This window comes from Neolamprologus brichardi, chromosome 11 (assembly GCF_056152115.1).
Source record: "Neolamprologus brichardi isolate AB-2024 chromosome 11, ASM5615211v1, whole genome shotgun sequence".
Taxonomy (NCBI): domain Eukaryota; kingdom Metazoa; phylum Chordata; class Actinopteri; order Cichliformes; family Cichlidae; genus Neolamprologus; species Neolamprologus brichardi.
This window is the reverse complement of record NC_142114.1, coordinates 12,613,205-12,632,312: the sequence shown is the minus strand read 5'-3', so window position 1 is coordinate 12,632,312 and position 19,108 is coordinate 12,613,205. Positions and strand designations below refer to the sequence as shown.

Here is a 19,108-nt window from a genome sequence, read left to right as displayed (position 1 = left end):
TCATCCATCCATTCGCTTTCACTAAAACTAAAATACTCAGAAATGCCAAACACAGTTGTTGAGGTCTCTCAGCACCTTTCTCAGATTTCAGAACTGTTCCAGAGTTTTAGATGACTTGATTATGGACATTTATTACAAATCCATCTGAGTTTTCTGACCTTTCCCTCTGGTTCTGGGTAGTTATATGAGTAGAGGATCACAACTAATCAACCCAGGAGAATTTTCACTGAGAATGGCACATCAACTGTCTAAGATGAGCTTTCTGTTTGGGGATCTGTGATAAAGTACACAATGAAATATGATAAAGTGAAGCACAGAAATAAAACAGCCAATAAGACAAGAAGAGTCTAAATGAATGGCAAAATACAGAAAAGCTTAACTAATACTGAAAATATTCTGGACAAGAACTATGAACAGGACAAAAACCGAAAACAGACTGTTTAAGTCTACATCTCATCTCCTAAATATATTCACTATCCTTAGCTTTAAAGTAAATTCACATGAGCTCACCCCTTCTGTTCCAGTGCTATTTACAATGAAAACTAATGTACACACTATATACAGAACTCAGACAGTCGAAAAAGTCACAGGCACAAATGTCACAGGTTTTGGAGGCCAGGGTCAGGTCTGCTGCTGCTGTCAGTGGCTGCCCCGGCCCCGGGACAACTGCTGGTGATGGATTTTGAATGCGACCACATGATCAGCGGACCAATCGGCAGCCGTCAGCTCATCCAATCCGGGGCCTGCAAAGACTTAAAGACACAGACAAAAACAGCCACCAAAACAGATTATGGACAGGGCCATAACATGCATATACACAAAAAACGAATTCAGCCACATTGTGTAAACTTTCCAAAGTTATAGCATGTGACAGGTAAATAAAACACATAGTTTTGCATGAGTATTTTCAAAAATTAAATGTTTTACTCACTCTGAAGCAACGTGTTTGTGTCGTTTCACTGAGAACAGAACAGGAAGTCTGACACAATAAAAGAGGAAGTGCGAAGGTACTCTTCAAAATAAAAGCGCAAAGTAAAGTGGCTTTGCCGGCATTTACAGTGACTTGTATGGTTTACATTCTGCTTTTAATAGTCACTGCATCCACTTTATCACAAACAAAACCTATCTTTTGTCTCATATGCCACAGAGTGAAGATGAATTATTACATTATTTTCAGTATTTTTTCAATTAGCAAATTAGTACTTAAATATTTTTCTGTGAGATCACTATTGTGGCTATTGAGGCTACTTTCAATTTTGGTGAAAAAATGTTTAGATTTTGCTCTTTATTTTTGCCCCAAAAATATTGTGGTAATACATTTATCTCTCATGTTCTGCTCATTTGTTTGTTTGATCCTGCTCAGCAGAAGTAGCTATAGTGGTGACGTGTAAGAAACACACATTGGTGTGATACTGCCATGACTGGATTAACTATACTTAAACAAGGTCTACAGCTAAGAAAGTCACAAGATGTTCTATTTCTGCTTTTATCTGAGCTTTTTATTACCAAGATAGGCCTGAAGCAATTAAAATATTGTATTTTATAGAATTATTTCACTGGACATGCACAATGCCAAAAAAAAGACATTTTATCTTTGAGCTCATTTAAGAAAAAGGAAGAAAAAAAGGTGATCCAGCTTATCTGGTTTCAGTTCCTCCTCAGTGTTTATGCCGAGAGAATCTCTTTGCATATGAACTCTGTGTTATTCACACATGCCTCCGATCCATCTTCCTACACAAACCATTTCACATATGTGCCTCATGTTGATGCACTCCTTGGCTAGTTTGTGAATTAAAGTGAGAAACTAGTGTTCAGGCTTAACTTCTATTGTTCTTGCAAGATTGTTCACTGTTCTTAGCCTCAGTCATATAATCCTGCATTAGCCACAACCTCCATTTAGCCATACCCTGACTGCCCTTTGCTGCAACTTATTCCCATTCTGACCTTTGGTTGTAAATTATATTGTGAGTATGTTTTAATATTGTGCTACAGATGACTGTATTTTTTTAGAATCACCTCCACTCTAATATAAGCAGCAGCGTCACATTGTAGCTGAAATGTTAATCAATGAAGAACTCATTAAACTGTAAATTTTAAAAAAAGATTTATTTTTTGCCTTACAGCACCATCTTGTGACAAATATTAATATTCTCACTAAGTACTGATATTTTTCTGACATATTTCTGAACACAAATTGCATCATTTAGCGGACTTTGTTCACGTGTGTACACTGGCCTTCAAAATCCAACACACCGACTACCATCTAGTCTTACTCATGTTGTACCTGTTGAAACTTTTTGTTGGCACCCTCGTCACTGCTGGCAGGACGAAGTACCTGCAGTCCATTAAACCAACATACAGCTTTTCCAGCGTGGCACACCCATAGGTGCCGTCGTGAGAAGGTTTGCAGCGTCTTCAAACACAGTTTCAAAAGTGGAGGAGGAGATAGCAGCACAGAGGTTGTTACACAAGCAGAGAAGGGCAGGGTTATAGAAGGGCATCAGCCTCACAGTGGGACCGGTATCTGTTCATTGGTGCAAAGAAGAAGAGTGTCATCATGTATTGTTGTTCACTGTACCTACACTTATCCCATATTGAGCTCCAGAAAAAGTTCTACAAAATTTCCTTCCGTGGGCTATGATGTGGACATTTGTGATAAAAGCATGGTCAAAAGTTCCCAGTGTCCTTTAGTGGGATGTTTGCTCAAAGACCATCATTATGCAGTTTAACTACTGTGGTATTTGATTACCCACAGCAACCCATAAAAACAAACAAACAAAAAAAACCCCATAAAATAAAACAATATTACTGAACACAAATAATGAACAAAATAGTCAAACATATTTATAACCGGGTCATCTTAATTTTTACAGCATATTATCAATGCCAGAAATATTGGATAGACCTGGAAACTGAGGACATGTTTAAATGAGAAAGAAAAAATCGAAGAGATATGTGATAAACTTGCACAAGGATGTTTTTCGTGATCCATATCAGACGACACAAACATTGCAGGTAGTTATAAGAGCAAGGGATCACCACACATGAGCCAAGGAGACCTTTCACTGAGGATGGCACCTTTACAGTCCAAGATGAAGCTTCACTTTGAGTAACTGTAATTAATTTGACAGTAAAATAAGATGAAATGAAGTACAAAAACAGAAACATCAGTGAGAAGAAGAGAGCACATCATGTTGACTGTCACAGTCTGCAGGGGCAGACCGTGCGGAGTGTGTGGAGGACCCAGGTGCGGACAAAGGCGAGAAGACAAAACTAAACTTAAACACAAGGCGAGCCTTTATTTTGGAACTGATACTCACAAGCATGAAACAAGGCAGAATGAGGGAAAACCGAAACATATACTAAGAAGACTAAACTGTGAGAGAACTGAAAAAAACTGCAACTATGACTCTATAACAAAACAATAACCATAACTCGGAACTATGACTTTAACTCTGAGAATAACTAGGATCACGGCTAGGATAACTGTGACGTGATGTGGGGTAGGTAGCACAAACGACATGACAATGAACAAAGGAAGGCACACAGACTAAATACGTGACCAGGGGACGGGAAATAATTGGGGATACAGCTGATACAAATTAGCATGGCAACGCCACTAGGGAAAGTGAAACTACAACAATGAACACAGAACACAAGACCTCTTTCAAAATAAAACAGGAAACATGGAGACTTAGACATGACACCATGAGCCTAAGAGACCTGAAACACATGACAGACGAGACAAGCAACCAAACACAGAAAACAAGGACACAGATGATAAGTAATGGCTAACCTTAACCTCCACTAAAACCGAAATAAAAATAACACACTAACTTATAATCACCAGCCTAACAAGATAACCTCCAAAATACAAAATAAAACCCTGTGACAATGGGAAAGGAAAAAAATAATTATTTGCCTTCGAGATTAAGATACAACCACCCACCCAACAAAAACAACAACAAACAAAAAAGAAAAAACAACAAAAAACACAGACTGCTTAACTCAATATAATACAAGAAATCATACAATATACAGAACTCATATACCTTTAGTGTAAATGCACACGAAGAACAAAACCCGCTGTACTCATCTCCTCTTCTTCTCACTGCCACATCAGCAAATACAGCAATGAATATTCGTAAAGCTGCTTTTAGTTCTTTTTGGAGAAACTTGACTTGTATGGTTTCTACTCTGCTTTTAATGCTCATTGCTTCAATTTTATCAAACACACAATCTCACCTTTTTCACATATACTGTAGAGTAATGTCATATTATGCTGCTTTTTTAAATGTGCATTTTCTTCTGCTTTTACTTTCTTATTTAACTTTTTAAAGCCACTAATTTGATGCTAACTATGAAATGTAGTCTCACAATTATGAACTTTTTCCGTTTGGTTATGCCAGTAATTCTCAAAGTGTGTGGTGCGCCCCACTGGTGTGGGGCAGAGTTCTGACAGGTAGGGCACAAGTTACCTGGCAGAAAAGTCATGTGGAAGTCATGTTTAGCATTGGAATCACTTTTAAAGCCGAACAAAGAAATTCGCAGCAGTCACGTTAATAATATGGGCACCCACTGCATCTGCTTAAAAACTGCAGCCGAGTGTGTAAGTCGACAGCCGCAATAAAGAAGTGTACTGAAAAGTGCGAACATGTGGTCGGGACTGTCGTGCATTAGTTTACAGTGGTGCCGAAACCAGGATTGGGGCATGACAGACTTGACCACATGTATGTATTCCTCTTTCATTGTGATTTCTTATATTTCAGTCATTTGGGAGCTGACACAGTCTCTAAGGGGATGGGGTTCTGGGGATAACAGGACGAGAGAAGCTGCAGAGAGGCATGTAAGACTGCAACTCTGCTTCCTCGTCCCAACTCTGGATAGTCACGTTTGGGGGGTTTTGATAAATTTGGCCCTTTGGACATTTTGGACATTTTAGCGTCCTCTGATTAATGTAACCAGGTGTCATTACTGCTGGGAATTATGATTTTAGTGAATTTACATTTACCCTTAGCCAGCAGTTTTAAATTTCCCTCAATAAGATAAGATAAGATAAGACTTTATTGATCCCACAACGGGGAAATTTTTGTGTCAGCTCAGGTACAGATATCAGAAGGAAATACAAAAATACAAATAAGTACAATCAATGAAAAAAAGTAAGATAATACACTATATACAATGGTAGCATACACAGTATGTGATTATGGATATGGTTGGAAATATGGAAGACATGAACTATATAGCTTGATATAGCTATTGTAATATGATGGAATTAGGTATTTTTTGTTCTGCAGTTTGCCCTCGAGTGGTTGTTTTGTGTTTTTTACTCTGCAAGATCTAGTCAGGGGCAGTTTCACCTGTGTTAATCTGTTGCCATCCATGCCTTCACTGTTGATAAACAGCATTATCTATAATTAATATAGTTTGTTATCACTGAAACAACTTGTGTGCGTTATTATTTGTTGTGAAAGAGTGATATAGTTTGTGGTTTGACTCTAATATGCGCATTGAAGGCTCTGGCCTCTGGAAGACAATTGGCTATGGTTGCTGGTGTTTCTAGCTTCACGTCTCAGAACAGAATCGCCAATTACTAGAATTTAATCCTTGGATGGTGTGTCCCCAAGTGGAGAAGACACATGAACATGTTGGTGCTACATCTGGAGCTTCTGTTTAAGACTATGCTTCCTCATCACCATCACCCAGCGATCCTGTGCTTGGGACAGTTTTCTTGGGACAGCTTGCCAGGGGACAGTAAGCGTTACAATCAGCTACAGGGGCCTGGCTAGATAGGGGTTTTTCAAGGGTTTGAAGCAAACTCTCCAATTCAGGGATACTGGCCTCCAGAGCTGCAAATATTTATCAAAAGTTTATCTGTATGTTTTAGCTAATAGTAAATCATATTTATTTTTAATCAAATAAATAAATAAAGTGTAAGTCTGATTAAAAAGATACGACCCATGCTGTATTACTGATGAAATGAATGATGATGATGATACAGACAGCACTGTAAGCTCTACGTGCAGGCAAATACCATTGCATCAAATGATGAGTACATAACCAGGTCTCTGGAGAACTTCAAGACATGTTGAGGAGGTAATTTAGCCATTTAAATCAGCTGTGTTGGATCAGATCACATCTAAAACCCGCAGGACACCCGCCCCTGCTTTGAAACGTATTGCACACCGCTATGTACTGCCCCCTTGTGGTCATCTTACAATCACTGTTGCATGCAGAAGCTGCATGTTGCATGTAGTGATACAATGAGAATCTTCTATAGGATACCTAGAAGGTAGTAGTGCCAGTCAGATGTTTGTAGCTGTGGGTTTTTGCACTTTTAAAGCACTTTAAAAAAAAAGTTCGTGTTCACTTTTAGAGAACAACTTGATGGTTCCTGAGGTTGAAAAACAAAAGCAAGCCTTTATTTAGGCTGATACATGAATAACAAAACCAAAACCGACAATTAAGACTAGACTATAAGTTTGACTATGATTTTAACTGTGACTATGACTATAACTATGACTGTGACTACATGGGGGGGAACATAAGCAGACGACCTGACAACAGTAAGAGACACAAGACTTAAATACACAGGAGTGTAACCAGGGGCGATTTTACCCCATTTTTTTTTGACAATATTTGCTGTTTGTGTGACACACTACTAAAAATATATAAAGCATACAGTACTTAATTGAGATGGAACATTTTAACAACAAAAGTATAGTTTTAAGCCAGGCACTTATGCCTGGCTTAAAACAGGACATATTAGCTGCATGTAACCTTCAGTTACGCTTTATATACTTAGGTAGTAGTAGTATTTGTTTTTAGCTGAAAAACATTACACCAGGTAACCTGCTGTGTTGAAAACATGTTTCCCGACTATGTTTGCTACCCTACAATCCGTCCTACTCTGTAGTAAATTCAGAGATATTTGACCGTCCTGTTGCTCCCATTGAAATTTATATAGCCTATTTAAAATCTAAAACTTAACATTATCCGTAGCCTGCTGCTGTTACCACTGTCCTGTTTGAAATGTAATGAGAGAAACTGATTATTTTATCATATGTGCTGATATTGAACCCAAGGTACAAACTAGCTAACTGACTGGATGCGCATTAACTTTATAACTCCTGTTGTGTGTGTGTGTGTGTGTGTGTGTGTGCAGAGAGACAGCCAGGTTCATATTGGATATGAGGAAGTTTTTTCAAAAACAGGAGCCACATTCAGGTAAAAGTGTAAGATCAAATGATCCATCAATAAAGGATAATGTTGGATCAGTGTTTCAATATTTATATCCGTTATTAGATGTACATGTGGTTTGGTTATTTGCCTTTTGGTTGAAAGTACACTGAGAGAGGACTTTTTTATTAATGCTCTTAATAATATATATATATTTTTAAATGTAATTGAATACAATCTATTTGTGTATGATTGTCAGTCCAAAGAGGGAGAGAGGAAAGAGGAGAACATGAGGAGAAAGTACAAGGTCAGGAACAACCAGGTAAGAAAACAGACAGGGAGTACTAACAGGTGTGGAGATACAGAAATTATTTGACTGGAACAATATAACCTGCATTATTAACATTGCATTAATAATATACCTTACAGCATTGATATTGCATTAAAGATGTTTATAAAACTTACTGCTATTAACCTTTTTCTTACAGGTGCAGCCCTAGTCAGTTTATACACACATTGCATGTCTGTGCTTTATTCAGAGTTGATGCTCAGTCTCAGTCTATTGAAGGGTTCAAGCTTCGATGAGCGCGATGTCTCAGTCGATATATTATATATAGACGCATACATGCTTACAAACACATATAATCCAGAAACCTGCCAGGCCAAAGGCCTGAAATTCATTTAGCTTCTGACTGCATTTTAGTCTACTTGGTAACAGATGACAGAAGACCAGTCAAGAAGAGGACAAGCCCTCAGGGACCATGTAGGCTTGAAATGTATTGCCATGTATGGAAGGTGTTATAGAAAAAGGAACTTTTGTGTCTGTTTTTAGCCATTTAAGATGTACCATTTACTGTAAATCGACGTATCTGATCTGTAATTGACGCGAGAAGGGGCGTGAACCCTGATGTTATAAAACACCTCCACGTGTATTCTTAGCAGGAGACGTTTTGCTGGTGTGATGCTGTATACTTCTCCTCCTGCGTGTGTTTAATAAACTCCTTGTCTGATTGCACTCTCCTGGGCCTCTGTTGGTTTGTTCTGTTGCTCAACATTTTCGAATTCGGGACACAGGCAAAACAGAAACTGTTAAACTGGAAAAGAAAAAAAAACAACTAATTTTACTCATACAATCTGGAAGTTGTTTTCTCCCTATATTAAAGCTGCTGTACAGAATCTGCAAAACAAACTGGGTTGTCAGCCCTAGCACTGCATTACCATATTGAGTTTCAGTCAGAGGAAGTCACGGTTGCCAAAAACCTTTTGAAGCTCAAGAGTGAGGCTGGTGCCATTCCAGATATGTTAACATTGTACAATCTTCTGGATAATCAGATCTTCCCCACACTGAAAACTGTTATTCAGGTTGCCCTAACAAACCCAGCTAGCAGCTGTAGCTGTGAAAGGTCTTTTAGTGTCTTGAGTCAGCTCCATACCTGGCTGAGAAGGACCATAGGTCAAAGCAGACTCCAGCACCTGGCTGTGATGTCAGTTGAGAAAGAGATGCTTGAGAGACTTGACCACCAAAATGTGATAGACAGATTTACCAACCTCAAGGTGAGGCGACATAGGATAAAAGAAAAGAAAAAATCTGCAGAGCCATAGTAGTATCTGCAGTAAAGATCTTTTCATACATTGTACACATTGTACCAGAGGCCAAGGTGTCTCAATTTTTCTGATTTTTTAATAATATTTTGTACATTTCAAGGACTCTTCTATTTTTAGAGTGTATTTTTATGTATCTGTATTATATTACACATACACATTAAAAGTGAATCTCTGTCCAAAAAATGCACTCAGTTTACTTTTTACTCACTGTGAGCATCGTTCATTATTCTCCCCCAGTAATTAAGGTTAGGATATGTATTTTTTAAAATTCCAATCCATTCTTCTTTAGCAGCATTTAAATAACCTTTATCAGATTTGATGGTTTTGTTACAAACTTATCAAAAAAGTCTTTTGCTTTTCTTTCACAAATGTGGGGATTCAATTGTGGTAAAATCTACAAATGTACATGTCATGTTTCGTGGCAAGGACCCAGGCACAGAGAGACTTGGTGAATTTAAGAATCTCATGATTTAAGAAAGAAATTTGCAGACTTGCACAGAGAGGGTACAATTATGATGACTGATAATGGAGATGAAGACAAAAGACGATGAGGACAGGAAGGAACAGGGGTTTAAATGCACCAAGGAGACAGTCATAGGGAACTCGGGACAACTGGAGACATTTAAGGATGCAGGGACTGACAGAGACAGGGAAGTGTCATCGTGACGACTAAAGTTTACCTTGCCAGGATGGGCAGCTCTCTGGGTGCTCAGCACCCCCAAAGCTCTGATCCTAGAATTGCCCCTGAGTGTAACAGAGGGAAGTGAACACACATGGAGAAACAGCTGACACAATTGACCATAATGGCACCACAGTGGAATGGTAAAATACGCACATAGAACATGGAAACAAGACTTTCAGAATAAACAGGAAACAGGACAACAAGAACCACACAGACAATAACCATGATAGGTAGACACACGAACCAGGGAGACTTACTACAGGGGGAGATGACACAAAAGGATCTAAAAAACAAAGGACTAAAATGGCAGAAATTAACTAGATAAGTTAAACTGAAACTAGAATACAAATGAATAACAAAATACAATGAAACTCAAAAACACTGGGTCACATGACCCAGTACCGTGAAACAACCCATCATTATACGTGATTGTGAATAAGAGAAATGGTATTAGATATTTTTTTTCTGATAGTCAATTATGCTTAATTGCTTAATACTGATCAGAATATAATCAGGTATGTTTAACCCTTTCACGCATAGTGGTCACTACAGTAGACAGCTATTCAAGGGCTATTTTCTTGTATTTGTGTGTTGTGTGTTGTGTGTTGTGTCGATGGTATACTTGCACATAAAACACTACACTGGACATTGATGTCTCACTCTATACACATAAATTGTCCACCTAAGTGAACATGTAAAAAACTCTTTAAAAAGTACATGTTTAAAAATGAAGTTCAAAAATATTCTTTTTTTGCCTAAAGATGAATAAAAAATACTTAAATATGTATCTAGAATATCTAGAATATGAAAATATCAGAAAAAAATTTAAACAAAAAAGGAATTATTTTATTTTTTTACTTAACCCTTTGTACTATTCTTCATAGTGTTCTTCTTCCCCTTAACTCTGATTTCCAGCTTCCTGAAAGTTGTTGTGGTGGTTAATTTCTGATGTTTTCAGTTTGTTGTTTTCTGGACTGATGGTGTCCGTTAGTTTACATCACCTTCATATGACTTCAAATATTAATCCCTTTTTTTTTTTTTTTTACACACATGCTTTACTCTGTGACTTTTGAGCATGTTTTTCTTGGTTTTATTTTGTGCTTTGTAATGTTTAATGAAGAATAAACCATATTCCATTTTATCTATTGTTGCATGTTCATGTTTTTCAATATTTCAAATTCAAATTTTTTGCTGAACCTTTTCAGGAACTGCTATATTTAAATTTTGGTTAACAGCCCCATCTTCTGACCAGTATTAATATTTTCATTGACTACTGAGTCACAGTCTGTTTAAATATCTTTGATATAAAAGTCTGTGTTAACTTGAGTTGAAAGCAAGCTGTCTCTGGCACAGATGATTGTTGTAAGTCTTTGAATTAAACCTTTTCCACACATTTCTAACAACAGAAAGATCAAACTAATAAAACTCTGAGCAATTCCACTAATCTCGATTCAAAATCATTTTTTCAAAGCAGCATTTACTACATTTGTTCACCTTGGCATGCTGGCCTGCAAAATCCAGACCTGATTACCAATAAGTCTCACTCGTGTTGCACTTCTTGAAATTGAATTGCAAGAATTTGGTCATGTATCAAAATATAAAACAAGCCGTGAGTATATTGCACTGGTCCTAGGAAACAGAAGGAAATTAGCATAGAATGTGTAACATGGCTTCATGAAGCAAAAACATACATGAACAATTCTGATGGTAGTTTTTTTTATTTTTTATTTTATTTTAAAACAACACTGTGTAAACGATTGTGTAACCATAAAATATGGTTGAATAACACACTTTTTTTGTTCTTTATTTCATTTTGCAGAAATGCCCAGGACTAATCTATAGTTATTCTCCACAAATACCCACACCCCATGAAGGTCAAACATCCTTCAACCAGACCTGTGCTGATAGACCAATATCATATAACTTGACTGATGTTGTATTTGATAACCCATAACAGCTCTTAACAAAGGTAATAATAAAGAAAAATGATATTGAGTATAAATAATGAACAACATAGTTTCATAATTTGACAAGTTTGCACATAATTTAATCAGACAATATGTTGCGATAATTTTGAACATTACAGTACATTCTTACTGTAGATTTTTACAAACCTACAGTAAGAATGTACAAATGTGAATTACACATTTGTGAAAAAAATATGTCATATGTTATATACTTCATAATAATAATTCGGCGATTGAATTTTTTAAAATCTGCAACCTTTGCGACCTAGCAACTTAAAGATTTTTACAATACGTTATTGGTAATTTTTTAAACAATATAATTTGATAAGCCAAAGGAAATGTTCTAGATGAGATTAACAAGAGCACTTTAACAAATACTATTTACTTACTCTATTTTCCAAAGAAAATGTGAAAAACATATGATAGAAATATGCGATAAAGTTGCGCAAGGATGTTTTTCTTGATTCATATCAGAAGACACAAACATGGACCGCAGCTGGTTTTCCACACGCTACACATTGTTGTATATTGACTCATCGCAGTCAGTCTGCACAGAGAAACAAGATTAATTCACTCCCCTTTTCATGCATGCACAAAATGAATGAACTAATGAAGAAAACATTACTTATCCCTACATTGCCATAGACAGGAGAGTTGTTGTACATGTCAGGGCAAGGGATATCCTTACAGCTGTTTTTTCTGGAGAAAGAATGCAAGAGGTAAAGATTAAATCTAATTGCATATCTTCTTAAATCATATTTAATCATCAGTAAGATTTGTTTGTTTTCAAACAGAAGTGAAGAATTAAAACCTTTTTGGTGGGCCACTATGAGGGAGCTCCACAGGTCTGTCTGACATTATGTTGCTCAGGTTAGTGGTTGTTGTGTCTCTTGATCGCCCCCTGCTGGCAGTAAGATGTTTTTAATTAAATGAGAAAGGAAACTGACACTTGTCACAGCCTCTAACCAAAAAGACATACATTTATTTCAAAATGTATCTATCTATAGATAGATAGATAGATAGATAGATTATTATATTACTATTATTTCGCAAATGGTGCAATAATAAAAAATGCTTATTTTCAATGATTATGTTCATGACAACTTACCATTTTTTAACAACTCCCACTCCACTTCCTATCAGAATAATCAGCAAAATCACACCTGCTCCAGATGAGATAAGAATATTCTGCATGTTGTCTGTCCAGATAAAAATCATAATGAGTGTTTTTGTCATGTAAAAACAGAGAGATCAGTGCATCCCAAGTCTTTCTTACCATTAACAGGTAAAGAGAGCAAGATGTTGTCATATCCCACCACGTTGTTTGCCAGGCACTGCACACGCCTGAAAGACCCAAAGTCTGTCTGCAGAGTCCCAGTAGTAACAGAGCCATTCATGTCTACTTTGCTGCTTTGCATGACTCTGTCACCAAAAATAAAATAGACCATGCTGGGAGGCTCAGACTCTACGATACAGTCACACTTTATGATGCCGTTCTCAGAGGAGCACTTTGAGGAAGTCTTGATGTCAGGGGCAGCTTTAAGGACAAGAAATATAAGTAGTGGGGATTTATCATATCCTGTTAGCATCACTGGAGAACTTCAGGTGTACAGATTCTCCCTCATTTACATCTGTCTTATATTCAACCTTTAAATTAAAGCTTTAAAATCTAAATCAAATCAAAATGTATTCCTATACCACGCTTAAAAGCAACACAGTTGACCAAAGTGTTTTACAATTAATTAAGAACAAGAGAAAACAATAGAAAAACAAATAATGCAATAACAAACAGAAAACAAGCGTGATGCTACTCAAACTAAACTTGAATTAAAAGCCAACGTTAAAAAAGTGACTTTTAAGATACAATTTAAAAAGACTGAATAGACTCTGAAGTACGAATATCATCTGGCAGATTATTCCAGAGTCTAGGCACTGCAACTGTGAAGGCCTGATCACCTCTATGCTTCAATCGAGACCTTGGCTGTAGTAAGAGCATCTGGCAAGACGATCTCAGTGCTCTTTTGGGGTTATACATGTTGAGGAGTTTGCTTAAATAACTGGGCGCCATATCATTTAACTTTAAAAGTAAGTGAAAGAATCTTAAAATCAACATGATATTAGACAGGGAGCCAGTGTAAATTTGCTAAAACTGGAGTGATGTGTTCATACATTCTAACACTAAAAGACGTGCAGCAGCATTTTGGTCTACCTGCAAGCAATGGAGAAATGAGTGTTGAAGACCCAAATAGAGAGAATTGCAGTAGTCCAGTTCAGAGGTGATGAAGGCATGAAAAAAGTTTTTCTAGGTCTTTTGGAGGAAGATAAGGCTTCGCTCTGGCAATTTCACATAACTGATAAAAACGGGTTTTCACCCGTTTTCACCCGTTTCACCCGAATTTGATTATCTGCACTGGTAGAATTATCTGCTATTAGTATAAACTGATACAGTACACTTACATTTTACTTGAAGTATCTTAGATGTTTCCTGGTGCAGCCCTCGATGGTATGTTATTTTGCATTTTAAAGGCTTGTTGTGATCAGAGCGGTTTGGGTGAAAGGTCAGAGTAGATGTTGAATTCCACTGGCCTTCATGAAGCTGCTGTGTTTGATTTTGCTGCTCTCCAGAGTGACTCCAGATGAAAGAAGGTGGATATGTGGGGCAGGAGTGAAACACGGAGCAGGATACAGACATATTCTCACCCTCCTTTACTTCCTCTTGCACAGATAAATCAGGTTGACCTGTGTTAACAAAAAAGATTATGATCATAAACCAAATGCAGTTGTGATGGTAAGTGTACTGTATTGGAAATACAAATGCACTTAAGCAGTATAGCTGCTGATGTTGTGTTTCATGCAGCTATCAATTTTGATCAAGTGAATTGATTTCATAAGTATTTAACTGTGAAAAGTAAAATAGATGAAAAACAGTGACTGGGCATAGGGATTATTTAATGGAGAGATATTTCCTATTTTATTGCAAACAAAACAGTGAAAACATCCATTGGATATTACTGATGGTATCTTTTCACAAATATAGTTATGCTAAGATTCACAACATGCTTACAATAATTTTTAAAATAAATTATTTTACATACTGACTGAAATAGAGACTTTGTTATTTTTGTAGGAGTACTTGTCATAGTCTGTGATTTCAATCCGAAAATAAAAAGTCCCTCCATCACTTTGTTGAAGATCATCAATCATCAGAGAACAATTCTTCTTGCTGAGGTCTCCCAGCAGCTTTGTCCTATTCCGAAACTGATCCAGAGTTTGAGATGCATCAGAATGACAGACGACTTGATCATTGTCATTGTACCAAATCCCCGTGAAGGTCTGGGGGCTTTTTGATGGTTCTGGGTAGTTATAAGAGCAGGGGATCACCACACATGATCCAAGGAGACCTTTCACTGAGGATGGCACAGCAGCAGTCCAAGATGAAGCTTCAGGTTGAGTCACTGCAATAAATTTGAGAGCAAAACGTGATGAAGAAAAGAACAAAAACAGGGTAACTAATAAGAGGAAGACAATGCACAGGACAAAATCTTAATAATGATTTTTTTTCCTCAGCTAAATAAGATAAAAAAAACAAAACAAATCACATACTGTTTAACTCTGTATATTTTAAGAATTTATATATTATACAGAACACACATACCCTTGGAGCAAATGCATAGGGACAACAAAAGCCACTGTAGAGCATTCATCTCTTCACTTCAGCAAATAAAGTGATAAAGCTGCTGTTTTTTGTTTTTGTAAAAATATGACATGATAGTTTCTGTTCTGCTTTTCACACAGTACATTTAAGTCAAACACAAAATCTCACCTTTGTTTCATATATTGTATGTCTGTGAAAGGTCTCAGTGATCCAGGTCATCTTAGTCTAAGTAGCTTGGAAAGAAAAGTGTCTGGACTTCTTTAAGTTGCTTTAAGACGTTTCACCTCTCATCCGAGAAGCTTCTTCAGTTCTAAGGTCAAATGGAGAGTCCCAGATTTTAAGCCCTGTGGGAGTTTCCCCAAGAGGGACATGGACCCCCTATTTGTCCTCTACCTAATCACATGAGCAAAGGTGTGAAAACGGGTGTGGGTCACAATCAGCCAAGGTTTCAGGTGAACCCACCATGAAAGCTAGCCCCACCCTATCATGTGATTTACTGAGGTCAAATGGCCAAGGATGTGGGTGGGTGTTAAGGTGTCTGGGAAGGGATCTCAAAACTGGATTATAGATGGCAGAGAACTGGTGTTGTAAGCAGCTAACCTTGTTCAAAGGTGGCCATTCACAGAGGACATATATGGCTTCTTTCACTCTCCTTTTAAACCATTTGTCTTCTCTTTCCAAAATGTGAACATTGGCATCCTTGAAAGAGTGACCTTTGTCCTTAAGGTGCAGATGAACAGCTGAACCTTGTCCTGCCGAGGTGGCTCTTCTATGTTTTGCCATGTGGCTCTTCACCCTCCACATTTTCTGGAACTTCTCCAGTTTCTTGTGTTCATTCTTCCTGATGTTGCTGTCATTTGGTATCGCTATGTCTATCACTATGGCCGTCTTACTCTGTCCAACACTACTATACAACCACTATACCTAAGATAATATAACTATATTTATACACACACATATAAGCACATGAGCGTGGCACAGAAAGGAATTGTCAAGAATATCAGAGGAGCGAAAAACCAGTAGAACAGTCACCTGAGACTGCAAGGCTAGGCTGACCAACCTGTGCACTGCCTGGATTGGTTACAACAGTGACTCCCAAACTTTTTTTGCTGGGTCCCCTTTTGTTTTACAAGAAAGATGTTGCACTATAATATTCAACATTGCTATCAATACATTTTTCAAAAAATGCCTCTCTGTGCAAAATGGGTTTAAAAACATAAACAACTGTGGGATACTGTTTGTCCGTGATTTAGACAGGGGGAAAAATTGTAGCAGGATGAGCCTGATATTATTTGTATCCCACTGTAACTTTACTGTATAAAGAGCTCACATCTCCAAAATGTCAGGAGTAGTTACTCAAGAAGTGTTTGTGAACTAAAAATCAAGAATGTGGGATACTGTTTGTCTGTGATTTGAACAGCCCAGCGCTGCTCCCAACGAAGGGAAAACCAATTATGCAGGGGAGACCTAGCTTGGCACTTGTGCAGGTGAAGCCAAAGGGCAGATATGCTTCACCATATTTTCTATTCTTTGGCTTAGAATGAAGTTGGTTTGGAAACATATTCACCTATGCTTCATCTCCTGCTTTGCGTTTGTGTGGGTGCCCCATGCTAGCAGTGTCCAAGCGTTGTTGTTTTTTTTCCCCTTTTTATACTGCGCCCCCCCTGCAATGGCTCTGTGCTGATAGAGGACCTGAGCCTGAAGGATAGACCGCAAAAGGGGAATTTTATTTTTTACATATATAAATCACGTGACCAAAGACAAATGAGGCCCCAATTCTCTGAAATGACACGACATTGGCTTTTTATGTTATTCGAACTGTTCAAAAGACGCAGGAATTGGATCTGAGGTGATTCTGAGGTTGAGATGGATATTGTAAGCCCATTATTGTGCCATCAAACAGGCTAAAAACACACGCATAAAAAAACTGTTGAATGAGGCTTTGTGTGCTCAACCTTTTGGCAAAGCAATTGGCCGGCTGTGATGAGTGAGCACAAGGAGAATAAAAGTTTACAGGACAGAAGACCTTTCAGCAGAGAATGAGGCCATGAGCTGGTCCTTAAATGCTGACTCTTAACTGGAAATGATGGAATGCAGTTGTGTTGGGAAAATAGTGGGAAGCTGGACTAACCAGGAGGAAGGAACCTGGATTTTGTGGCAGGAACAGAAAAAGACTGTCCCACAACTTAACACTCAGCCTGGACTTTGCTACAGCTGGGTTCATGCAGCGTTTTCTGCTTTTTCAGAAACAAAGGCAATCTGTACTTAAGTTACAATCATTTAAAGATTAATTTCAAATTACTTGGGTTTTTTTTTTGTTTTACTAGTTTATGTTTGTGGATTTGATGTATTCTATTACATGTGTATGATATGAAGATTAACTTAAGAAGAAATAGCTGTTTCCTATTAGTCCATAGAATAGGAAGAAATAATTAGCAGAAGACAAGTTTTTACTAAAGGTGTCTTTACTAAAGGAAAGTAATGGAGAAAGCAAAAAGATATTTCTGTACAATGCTGTATTTTGTGTTGTGGATCTTACTGAGGGCGGCCTCAATGGTAAAGTGCAGACAAGAACCCTGTAGAGGGTCCTTTACTACAGCGGTCCCCAACCTTTTTTGCGCCACAGACCGGTTTATGCCCGACAATATTTTCACGGACCGGCCTTTAAGGTGTCGCGGATAAATACAACAAAATAATACTGTTACCGGTACCGAAAAAAAGAAGATTTATTCATAACACACGTGAAAAGACCCAGGAAAACCGAGTTAACAAAAAAAACAATAACAAAATAACACTGAAAACCAATAAAAAACCCTGAAAACCATACATTTCACACCTGAGCCTCAACTCTCGCGGCCCGGTACCAAACGACTCACGGACCGGTACCGGTCCGAGGCCAGGGGGTTGGGGACCGCTGTTTTACTACATGAATCTGAGTAAAACCTTTCTGTAGAGATGATTGGAATTCAGCTTCAAGTCAATGGCACTTTTAACTGTTCTGTTAAAATGTTTAGATTCTTGTTTAAGCCCTGTTCGTTATTTACTTATTTTTAATTGAGTACTAAATTTGTCTTCGGCTCATTTGTTTCTTAAACAGCAGAAGTAGCTGCTGTGGATGCGTAAAAAACCCTCACACGTCTTGTAGTCCCATTTCTCCTTTTGTCTGAGTTTTAAATTACCAAGACAAGAGTTAAAGCAATTAAAATGATGTGTTATTCACTAGACCATACACAATTGTGAAAGAACATTTGCATGTTCATTTCAGAATAGAAAAAAGTGACACAGCTCACAGTTTCAGTTCCTCTCCAGTGTTTATAGTGAGAAAAACAGTTTGTGTATGAGCTCTGTCCTAATGTCTCTCTACTTATTGAGCCATCCCTTGACTGTTTGTCAGATAATTAAAGTGACAAAAATTTGTGTTCAGGCTCAATATCTATTGTTCTTGAAAGTTAAAATATCAGTGAATCAAAATCAAATCTCTTGTTCTCTTTCAGTGCACCTGACCTTGAGTGTGGGCCAGCCAGTTGCAGCTTTTAGCCTCAGTCACAAACTTCTGCATTAACATTTAGTTCAAAGAGAAGATATAAAACAAAGTTCTAAGCTAATCGACCTTAGTGTTCTCCTTTTTTAAAAAAAAGAATCGATAAGAGAATCGATAAAGAATCGAATCGTTAAACAGAATCGAAAATGGAATCGGAATCGTGAAAATCTTATCAATACCCATCCCTATACTCACCACAGATGTGTCTGTATACTATGCTGGCCACTTGTTTATGGCGTTCCATGTATGACCTGCCTGCCAGCATCTTGCACCCTGCTGTTATGTGCTGGATTGTCTCAGGGGCATCTTTACACAGCCTGCACCTGGTGTGGTAGACCCCAGCTCCTCTATTTCTTGTGCTTAGAGATTGTTCCTGTGCTGCCGTGATTAGTATGTCTGTGCTGTCTTTCAGTCCAGGAACCGGCAGGACTTCTGGATGTCAGCCAATTCTTATATCTGTCTGTAGTACATACCATGCA

General features: G+C 37.7%; 1 protein-coding gene across 1 annotated transcript; it reads right to left on the bottom strand.

Annotated features, from left to right (window-relative positions):
• Positions 1-11,901: 11,901 nt before the first annotated feature.
• Positions 11,902-15,137, bottom strand: LOC102789968 (myelin-associated glycoprotein-like). The gene is made up of 8 exons (XM_087847761.1): positions 15,089-15,137; positions 14,529-14,888; positions 13,891-14,172; positions 12,710-12,970; positions 12,542-12,632; positions 12,245-12,337; positions 12,069-12,132; positions 11,902-11,980 (listed from the first exon to the last, which is right to left on the bottom strand). The coding sequence occupies exons 1-8, from the start codon at positions 15,135-15,137 to the stop codon at positions 11,945-11,947; spliced, it is 1,236 nt and encodes a 411-aa protein (XP_087703887.1). The 3' UTR covers positions 11,902-11,944.
• Between the last annotated feature and the right edge of the window lie 3,971 nt (positions 15,138-19,108).

Excerpts from the sequence above, each read along its gene's own strand:
- LOC102789968 (XM_087847761.1), bottom strand. The coding sequence starts at position 15,137 with ATGAATGCTCTACAGTGGCTTTTGTTGTCCCTATGCATTTGCTCCAAG. Across the intron at positions 14,889-15,088 it reads CCTATGCATTTGCTCCAAGG|TGACTCAACCTGAAGCTTCA; the intron begins GTATGTGTGTTC and ends AATTTATTGCAG. Across the intron at positions 12,971-13,890 it reads TAAGATACTTCAAGTAAAAT|CTGCCCCTGACATCAAGACT; the intron begins GTAAGTGTACTG and ends TTGTCCTTAAAG.